The sequence below is a fragment of the Geospiza fortis genome, unplaced genomic scaffold, assembly GCF_000277835.1.
Source record: "Geospiza fortis unplaced genomic scaffold, GeoFor_1.0 scaffold10, whole genome shotgun sequence".
NCBI classification, from domain to species: domain Eukaryota; kingdom Metazoa; phylum Chordata; class Aves; order Passeriformes; family Thraupidae; genus Geospiza; species Geospiza fortis.
Window position 1 is genome coordinate 3,655,675 of NW_005054326.1, and position 10,156 is coordinate 3,665,830.

At 42.4% G+C, this 10,156-nt stretch overlaps 1 protein-coding gene across 1 annotated transcript; it reads right to left on the reverse strand.

The window, feature by feature from the left end:
• Positions 1-295: 295 nt before the first annotated feature.
• Positions 296-4,734, reverse strand: PTHLH (parathyroid hormone like hormone; the record flags this gene model as incomplete). The annotated part of the gene is made up of 2 exons (XM_031057015.1): positions 296-794; positions 4,280-4,734. Coding segments are annotated over 2 exons (465 nt in total), but the record flags the coding sequence as incomplete, so codon positions are not given.
• Positions 4,735-10,156: the final 5,422 nt, after the last annotated feature.

A 10,156-nucleotide genomic window follows, 5' to 3' on the forward strand; every position in this document is an offset into this window, starting at 1 on the left:
CTCATTCCCTGCAGTTTGGAGAGCCAAATTTGGGGTTCTGGGCCTGGGCAACTTGGGAATCTGCTTCCCTGCACTGGGACCTTTTTCCACCCCCAGGCTGTTCAGCGACTGAGCTAACTTGAAATAGAGCACTGGAACAAAAACACATTCTGAGTGATCTTTAAGTGAAAGCTAATATGAAAATGTGGGAGTTTAGACCAATGTAAACACATTACATTTAAAACAATTTTCAGATGTAGCAAATAAAAGAATTGTTCCTGCTCTTGAAATTCCCCAAAAAACGCATTTTCCCTTCTGAGTCATGATTTAATTAGATTATATTTTATTAGACATTCTTTACAAATTTTAAAATACTGCTATTATACATGCACAAAGGAAAATCAGTTTGAACAATTGTATGTAGGCATTCATTGAAATCAACCACAAAACAGGAACATTTTATGTCAGTTATCAATGTACTCAATATGTATATCTAAAGTGCATTATGTTACAAAAAATATAGAAAGTCAGCAGCACCAAGATACGTTCACAAAATAAATACACCTGTCAACAAAATAAATTATGGTAAATGGGACAATAATAATTGTCTTAGCCTTAGCCAAAAAAAAAAAAAAAAGGAAAATTCACAATAACCAAATGTGCAGTTTCAGAGAGCAATGGGGGGGAAAAGGTTTTATTCTGAGCATTTACAATATTTACAGGTAATAAATATTTTAATACTTCCCATATGTTCACTATTACAGAATACTGCAATGTGTCTTCCAAATATCTCTTGCTGAAAACATCAGCGCCTCCTGCAAAGAAAAGAAAGGACAGAAAAACCAGAAAAATTAATTAATTAATTTTCACTTTTTCACTTCAAATATGTGGACATAGAATCAATAGCAAGAATGCCACAGACTGTAACAGGTGTGCCCTGCTAGTAACCCTCTGCCATGACAGGGCCTGTTTGACCACGTCACAGTTTCAGACATTTATTCAAGATCTCTGTTATGTTTTTCTCAATGCAACCCGTCTAGGAGGGTGATGACCCACAGTTTGTCACACACTGAGGCCATTGTACCCTCAGAGGAATGGAAAGGGGCTTTTCTTTTTTTATTTAGAGCCTCATGCAAGAAGATTCCTGAGTGCTACAGGCACAAGAATTGTATCACCCTATGATAAAAATGTCAAGTGATGAAAAAAAAAATACAGTAGTCCTTGTTAATGCTGTGGGGATGCTGTGTTAACTGCTGGGGTGTGGTGCCATGTTCTGATTAAAGCAGTGCCATGGAGCTTATTTGGTCTCTTTTTCCCACTGATAGACCACCCCTTAGGCAGGGGGCTGTGGTGTGTGTGTGAGCAAAGGCTGCTCAGGGCTTGGAGCAAGCACACCCTTGATAGTATCTCTGCCTGTGCCTGACTGAGTGAAAATAATCCTGAATAATAACCCTCTAATCCTGAAACTTTCTCTCTGGGAGCCAGACAGCTTGGTTCTGAAAGAAAGCAACCATCCCATCCTGCCACCCTCCAGCTCCTGCTGCATTCAGCAATCAGCTGCACCCAGTCCTGAGGGCTGGGGGTTTTCCAGGGGATGCTGCAGGCTGGTGTCAGTTCTCTCCCTGTGAGAACAAGGCAGAGCTTTCAGTGGATTCCTTGTACTCCAACACGAAGTTGCTCAGAGGTGCTGCAGGAAATGCTGAAGGGTTGAGGTGTTTTTTTCCCTTCTGTCCCTGTGAACAGCACACGTGTTTTTTAGGGGTTCCCTGGGAAACACCCAAGGGTGGAAGGTGGAGATACAGGATGGAGTGGGATTCCCTGTGCTGATCACCAGAGCCGGGGGTAACATCCTGTGGGTGTGTGAGACACAACAAAACTCAGCTCCTGGAGAGTTTGAAAGGTTTTCTTAACATGCACATTAAAAGGGAAGCTACATCTATCATTCAGGAGTTTACTCATTCAAAAGGTTTTTCTTGGAAATTTAGTAAGAGCACCTTAATTTAATTTAAATGGAAATATAGCTGGAATGTTCATGAGAAAAAACTTTTAAAGTGCCTGGCATGGAAATGCTTGCATGAAGCTCCTTGATAATTAGCTAAAAAAATATTAGGGTCCATTTCAGGATATATTCCAAGAGGTGTAACAGCGGCACATAATTCATACAGCATGGCTGTGTATGTGTGTGTTTCTGCACCACTCAGGCCTATTTCTAAGAGGCTGACATGTGCAATTTAGCCTGGATTTTAGGCTTGGTTTTAAAGTTTAAGCTAAGCCACGTCTTGACAGTGGGCTCTGTACTAATGATAATTTGCAAGCTGCATTCTGTGATTTGGACCTAGGTTTTGCAAGGTTGGTTTCTTCCATGAGATACTCCTTGTAGTAAGTCAAAAGATCTAGAGTTTATATTATTGCTGTCCAATTTTTTTGGACCTAAACCCAAAATTTTGTTTTTGAGACTGATCAGAAAGAATTGGTATGAAGATTTAATCCGGGGTGTTCAGCAGAAAAGAAGCACAGAGATACTGTGAAAATCATGCTTAAAGCTTATATCTTTTGCCAGCCTACTGAGATAACTAAAAACTCGGGTACTAGAAGTTTGTTAGGGCTGAACCAACATGTTCTCTGTACTTGAGAAGGAGGATTTCCCTTTTCTTTTTTTAAAGGATTCTCCTTGTTTAATCATCTCCAATTAATTATCTAAAATATAGGTTCTTTTTAGGAATCTGTGAGAAATGCTGCATTTGGATGTTGGGCTCCACAGTAAAGCTGAGAGCCTTCAGCCACCCAGACACACTTCAGGCAGAAAGGCTGAACTGAGAAAATCACCAGGGTTGTACCTGCAGCTCTTTTTTACATCCCATTAGATGGACACCAAACTCAGCACAGCAAGAAAAAGAACTGTTGAAATTCCCTAGGATATTTCTCCCTGCATTTTAGATTTCTTTGTGCTCAAGACAGCTGTTGCTTACTGACCAACACAGTCCCTTGATATCTATTGAAACCTCCTGAGTAGAATCCTGAAGTTTGCCTTTCCTAAGGTGCTGAGACAAACCAGTGTCTCTTACTTCCCTCCTACCTGCTATAGCCATGCCAGCTGGTCTGTGGTCTGGGATACCCTGGTTTATGTCTGGGATACCCTGGTTTATGGTCAGGAATACCCTGGTTTATGGTCAGGGATACCCTGGCCCATGGTCTGAGTGCCCAGCCCCAGGTGTTGGCAGCTCCTGTAGGTGCCAGCACAAGCTGAGGTGTTGGAGCAAACATTGCAAACTGTGGCCTGTAAAGCTAAACCCCAGGCTGGATTTTAGTAAATCCCATAGCTGATGTCTCTTTCCAAGAGATTTAGTGCAAGCAAGTGGCACTGCTCAGATGTCTCTGTTCTGCCAAGGTGAAGGGCAGGAGGAGAGAAAAAGATGGAGTTTTGCTGGTGAAATGCAAACATTTGAGGAGAACTGGAGAGTGGAATCCTTGGCTTTGACTGCAAGTGTGCAGATTTCCACTCAAGCTGAGATGACTGCAAGGGGATGATTCACTTGGGACATCTAGGCTGATGTCTCCAGGCCACTGCCCTAAAAACCCTTTGCTGTCATGCATAAGGGAAGCATGTCCCTCTCCAAGAGCAATGCCAAACATTTTTAAGCAGCAATGTAATTGCTTCATAAGCTGGCAAAAGGATGGAGCTGAATTAAAAAATCCTAATGGCAGGAAAATTTTATGGTGGAAGGCTGGTCTGCATTGCTTGCAGATATTACTGAGAGAGAATTTTTCTATGTTCTCCCCTAAGGTTAAACTGTGAAATGAAAAACTGTAAAGCAAGGGTATGAAAGTTGCCAAAAAGGGGAGGTGTTGAGAGGAAGGAGAGAAAACTTCACCATTTTATAGATGCAAGGCCTTAAATAAAAGTCAAAGCTTTCAATCTGCTGAGGCCCAAGTGTGGGACCAAGATACGATGGGAGATACACTATGGTTAAAGCAGGAAGGGAAAATTTAGTGACTGCGATGTGCTTCCTTTTTACAGAATTACCTTCACTTGCTACTCAGCTTCAGGAAGCAGATTTTGGCAATAATTTTTTTACCTGAATTGTGTCTCATAGGAAAGAAAAGCTCTGTCCTCAGCGCAAGGTGGAAGAGGCACTTACCTGCAGAGACTGTGCTTGAAAAGCCACTGCCAAGTCACGAGCACAAAAATCTGCTTTTACTCCCAGTTTGAGTGAGGCCTTGGCCTCAGCCTCTCACACCAAGGGATAACAACTTCAGTTTAATACATGGCATGCTCCCCAAAAGAATATAGCAGAATTACCTTAAAGTTTGATTATGTGTAGTAACAGAGATGTCCAAGAGTGGGCTCTCGGTCACGACGTCTCCGTACGAGCCAGAATTTAGCCAAGCTGAGCGGGTTCGCCTCTTTTTCTTCTCTTGCTCCTTACGTTTTCCAGGCTTTGCTTTCTTTTTCTTCCCTGATGCCTTCAGGGGCTGCTCCTTGTAGGTCTGTGATTTGTTTGTCTCCTGAGTGAGGTATCTGCCCTCATCCTCACTGCCAAACCGGACAGGGTAGTTCTTGGTGTTGGTGGCAGGTTTGGGGTTTGGTGACACCTCCGACGTTGCGCGGATCTCTGCAGTATTGACACCTTCAATTAAATTTTGAAGGAATATTCTTCTTCTTAAGTCTTGGATTGACTTGCCCTTGTCATGCAATAGCTGGTGCTCTGATACAGCCCGTTTGCTAAAGGAAGAAAAGAAAGGAGAGGGAAAAAATGTTTAGGATTTGGTTATTGCCCAGTGTTTGGCAAAGCTCCTCTCTTCTCTGGCTGTGGTGGCCGCAGTGACCATGTACCAGGCTTGGAGACATCCAGTGAAGCCAGGCTGCTGGAGCAAGTCCTGCTTCATCCTCAGAGTAGCTGCTCTCAGCAGAGAAGAGAAAGACCTAAGTGGGTAATAATTCTCAGCTGACCGATCACACACCGTTGGAGCTGGATTAGTCACTGCCCTGTTCTAGGAAAGCATCATGACTCTTAATATATCACACTTGAGGCAGTAAAAGCAGGAAGGCACTTGCCAGAGATAGGAAAACTAAAGGGTCAGATAATGCAGCAAGAGAGGGAAAACCCAGCCCTTGTGTTGGAGCTGGAAGCAGTGTTTATACAGCATCTGTGATTTACTTCTGCTCAGTCATGTGCTTCATTAACATAAACAAGCACATAAAAGTGCATTTTACTCCAACATTTAAATAAGTGCAAATGCAGGAGTGTAAGGGAAAAATGTTTTATTTTGGGTGCCTAAAGCACAGGCACTTCAGTCCATAATGAACTATCCAAGGAGGCAATCTGAGCATCAGCAAAGAGCCTCAGCCACTCCTATGGATTTCCTGCTTGCTCACTTGTGTCTAATTATGGTTTTAGATGCCCTCCTACTATTGCTTGAAGTGTGAACTTTTGGGGCCGAATTTCTTGTCTGCTGTGCTGTTTGAATTTTATGCTAACCCTCTTCACTGGATCTTCTTCAAAAGTATCCTGGTTTGTTAGAGTGGTTTTTGCAGAGTTCATCCTGACCTTTTGGTACACTGAGCTCTGTCTTGTTTTCAAGGAACTGGGAGCTGAGTAGCTATCTGTCTTTTAGAGATGTTGTACTGGCAAGGAATGTATTAAACATCTGAGGAAAGGAGATACAAATGACACCTGGATAATAAATAACCAAAGAAAATGTGAGAAAATACATGGCTTTTACTTGAAGTGGAATAGATGCACAGCTGTGCTGTGAACCACAGACAGAGCACAAGCTGGGATTTTAGCTACATGCCCATGAGTACAATAATACAGTTTATCCTTCCAATTGCTCTACTCCAGCATGCAAAGTTCGGCTATGGAATCTCTCCTCTGGCATCAGGATATGGCATGTGACTGGATTCTCACAAAGAAATTCCATTCACTGCCTTGCTTGTCCTGTGATCATTTGGTCACTTAGCTGGGTAAGAAGTGGTTTCTGCATGCAGGTGAACTGGGAGAAGACACATCACTAGGAGTGAATATTCCTTCCTTCCATCCCTCCTGCTATGTTACCAGATTTGAAAATGCAAAATATTTGGGAGTGTTCTGCAGGTTCTCTTTCTCAGTCTCCTCAGCCAAACTCTTCAGGTTTATGACTTGATAAACAGTAGAGCTATTGGAAGTTGGCAAATTCAAGCAGCTCTGTTTTAAGAGCATCCCCTTCAATTTCTGTCTTTGTAGGGCTGCACTTTTTGAGCATTGGGTTCAAGTGATGGATTGAAGTGACACTACATCTCTATTGCTCAGTGCAAAATTCAAAGAGCAGCTTTCCCCTGTTCCACAATGAAACTGGAAGATGACTGTCCAAATCTTGCTCAAAATCAGCTCTGAATGTACAGAGGCTTGTAAGCACACATGTCATCAAATATTGTTTGTGTTTTAAGTGTCCCAAAATCAGTTTTGGATGACTTCATCCTTTAGGACAAATATTTTATGCCCCTCTTCTAAATGTCCCTAAGCAAAAATGCAATGTGATAATGCATTCAGCTGATCCCATATCATGTCTTTCCCTTCAGTGCAGCTGTGACCATTAGCACAAGCTTGTGATCTGCCTCAGAAGAAGTTTTTTTGAACAAGAGCCATCTCCAACACCCTTCTCATTAGGGTCAGCCTGACTGGCAAGTAGGCCAATAAAACCAGCGCCCTGGGCTCCTCTGTGTGGCTGCCTCCCTGCTGCCTGTCAGGCTGTCCAGTGTGACTCAGGTTACATTCTGAGCCTCAGTAGTCTGTTTTCTCAGCAAATTTGCATGGGAAATGCAGTTCTGCTTTCACTCTCCTAGTTCATAGAAAGTGTATGAGATCTCCGTGCTTTAGGGAGTGTAAACCAGTGTCTCATGTGATGAGCAAAGCTTTCCTACTGCCTCTTGTGAACTACCAAGGATAATTCCTTCTATCACAGACAACCCAAAGCTGCCTTAATCCTCTAATGTGTATTTGGTCAACTTCCCCACTGTGACAAAATCTTGACTCTCCAAAGCCTGTTATTAAAGTCCTCTTGATTGAAAGCCTATTCCATTTTACAGAGCTGAAACTTAAACATTTGGTTCCAGTACACACAAGGCAGCCAGAGAGCATTACAAGATCTACATCTTGAGTGAGTATGCATTTCCAAAATAATGCAGGGATTGACGTGTGAGGGACTGGTGTGCCAAAGAGGGAAGGTTTCTCTTTAAATGTCTGTATGATATTTAGCATCAAGTCTGGCCCCAAATAACATTCTGCTATTCCAGATGATTGTATAACATTATGTAGTGTTACATTTCACATGACTTCTATTACTCAGCCAGACTTAAGGATTACATTTTGCCTACCAGCTTCCTTTGTATACTCTAGACCAAAAAAACCTCCTTGAAACAAAGATGTGGTAGATACATATCTCTGTGACCTCCTGCCTCTTTCTGCCTCAGTTATTCAAACAACTCCTATGTTTATAAGTCATGGAGAAAGGCTTGCCCAAGAGGACTGATGTAAGAAGTGCTTCATAATGGAGATATCAACAATATCTCACCCACACACTCAGAGCAGGAAGGCAATGGAGGCTGCAATGATTGCATTCACATATTGGCCACAATATGGAAAAAAAACATTAGGCTGTTAGGGTTAAGATGACCCACTAGAGGTCCCTTCCATCCTTCTATAAAACACACCTCTCCTCCAAGGAAAAGGATCCTGTACCCAAACCAAGAGCAGTAAATGCTAAGCTTGCATGTGGCAGACACTTTTGAGAGAGGGATGTTGATGGTTTGTACTTGACCAGAGCATCCAAACTAATTACTGGGTCCAAGTACACTGTGTACACATGAGGCTGAGTGTCTCATCATGGGGAGAGCAGCAGAAATCCATGGCTTGTGACTATCCTGACTTCACGGACTTCCAGATAAGCTGCTCTTTTCAGGCACATTCCTCCTTCTTTTTTTTTTTTTCCTTGAGATATCTAGCATTTCTAGAAGGCAACATTCTTCAAGCTACCACTTTCAATCTCAGAGAGCTGCTCTTATTTAGCTGCTATTATCCTTGACTGTTCATGTTGGGTCTGATCCTAAATTCAGGAAAATAACTGAGGAGGATTCAGTCAGCTCTCTGTATTTTGCAAGACTGAATGCCCTTGCCACTGATTCCAAAGGGAGGGAAATCTGCTCAACCTATCTCAGGCTTCAGAAAAATATTTTGAACAGATCTAGGGACATGATGCTGCGATGTCTGGACAGGATGATAAAAATATGTAATTTCATTTTGAGACATTACTGGTTTCTCAGAAGTTCTTTAGCAGCTAAAGCACTCCTATAACAAATAACATGTCTGGAAATCTTTTCTTGGGACAATTTGTTGTTGCTTGCCATGAGATATTCACTTCATCAAAGTCTCTAGAACCAGGCCTATGTAATTTTGATTATTTTTGCATGTCTGTAATAATGTGCTTCAGTATTTTCATCCATTACTGGCTTCAGTTTTTGACTGAGAAAAAAAAAATCTCAAAGTCTAAATGAGTTATTAACCATTAACTCTAGGAATGGTTTGTGGTGATATTAAAACAGGACACATGTTTGAGTGTGGTGTCTGTGTTTGTGCTGTGCCCACAAACAAAACTACATGAATGCCACTAACTGACAGCTGACTGGTTTCTTGTGTGTGTTTTACAAGCCAGAGCAAAGAGGGAGCTGAGAAATGCGTTTTCACTGGTTAGCTTACACTTTTCTTCCCCCCTGTCAGGACAGAACGGGGAAGTTGGGAAGACCTCTAATCCTGACCTTTAAAAACAAGTGCTAGAACTACACTAACTTCAAAAAGAGAAAGAGTATTTCTCTAAAAATAATTTTTTTTACAACCAATTTTGGCTTAGATCCAGTTCAGAGTTTCCTAGCCAAGAAAATAACAGCATCTAACTGCACTTCAACTATTTTCTTTTTTTATTTATTTTTGAAACTGAAGTTTGATTTCTCTATATAATATGGTCCCAAAAGAAAGAAGCAGCCCAAGAACAGCTTTCAGGAGTACAAAGCATTTAAAAGTTAATGGACTGAGAATAATGCACTGTAACATTATCAGCAATAACATGTTCTACACAATTTGCTGTAGGAGATTTGTAATAGCTCTCTGCCTGGTGCCAAACTTTAGGTGTGTCTGAAGTCGCTTCACCTGGGGTAATTATTTTTTTTCTTTTGGGTGTTTGGGGTTTTTTAAAATTATTATTATTATTATTATTATGTGTGTTGCTTAACTGGCAGAGGAAATGCTATTTGGAGCTCCTGTCCTTATGTATGTAATAAAACATTTACAAGGAAACCCATCAGAAATTGTTTGCTGTGTCATGTTTCCCTGTAAGTTGTGATCGGATTTTCCAGCCCTCTCTCTCCAACTTGGCTTCCTTTGGAACTGAATAACAATACAGCCCTCCCCAGTGTGACTGAGGTGTTTCTTCCTTAGAAAATCTCATGCAAGTCCAGAGAAAGCCAGCGAGTTGGATGTGTGAGACAGCTGCTCCTGCATCAGCACAGAGCCTTCTCCTGCACTTTGTGTACGGGTATTACTATAAACCACGCTGATTATTTTGGAAGAAGCAAAAGGTCATTTCCTGAACAGACTGTCTTAAGTTACACTATCATTTATCAAAAAATATGCCTCTGCCTATAAGTAAGATACTGGACTCAAAAATTGGACTGGACTCAAAAACTGGACTGAATATATTTTTTTTTGTCCTGAAGTGGCAGAAGTCCAAAGAAATTGTTCAGTACTTCAGTGTCACGATGGCCCTCACTTCTGCGTGTTTCCCCTACCCCTATCAATACTGGCTCCACGCCAGAGCCGATGAAGTGTCTGTAAGTCAGTGTAACACACACGCAGCATTTGGATAAACCGGGATGCTCCCTGCGAGGGTCGTGGGCAGCTGCTCAACAATCACCCAGGTGTGTGGGAAGAGAAGCCCCTGAGCTTTCACATCGCCTCCCCCGGGGCTCTGTAAGGTCAGACAGCTGCAAAGCGCCCCTTCCCTGCCCCAGTGCCTCCTCCTGGCTCTCAGGTGAGCACCTGGAGCAGGTGACCCGGGCCGGCCCCGCGCAGAGCCGGCAGCGCTGCGGAGCCTCCCGGGCTCCCTCCTTCCCTCCATCCCTCCTTCATCTCTCCATCCCCACGGCCCC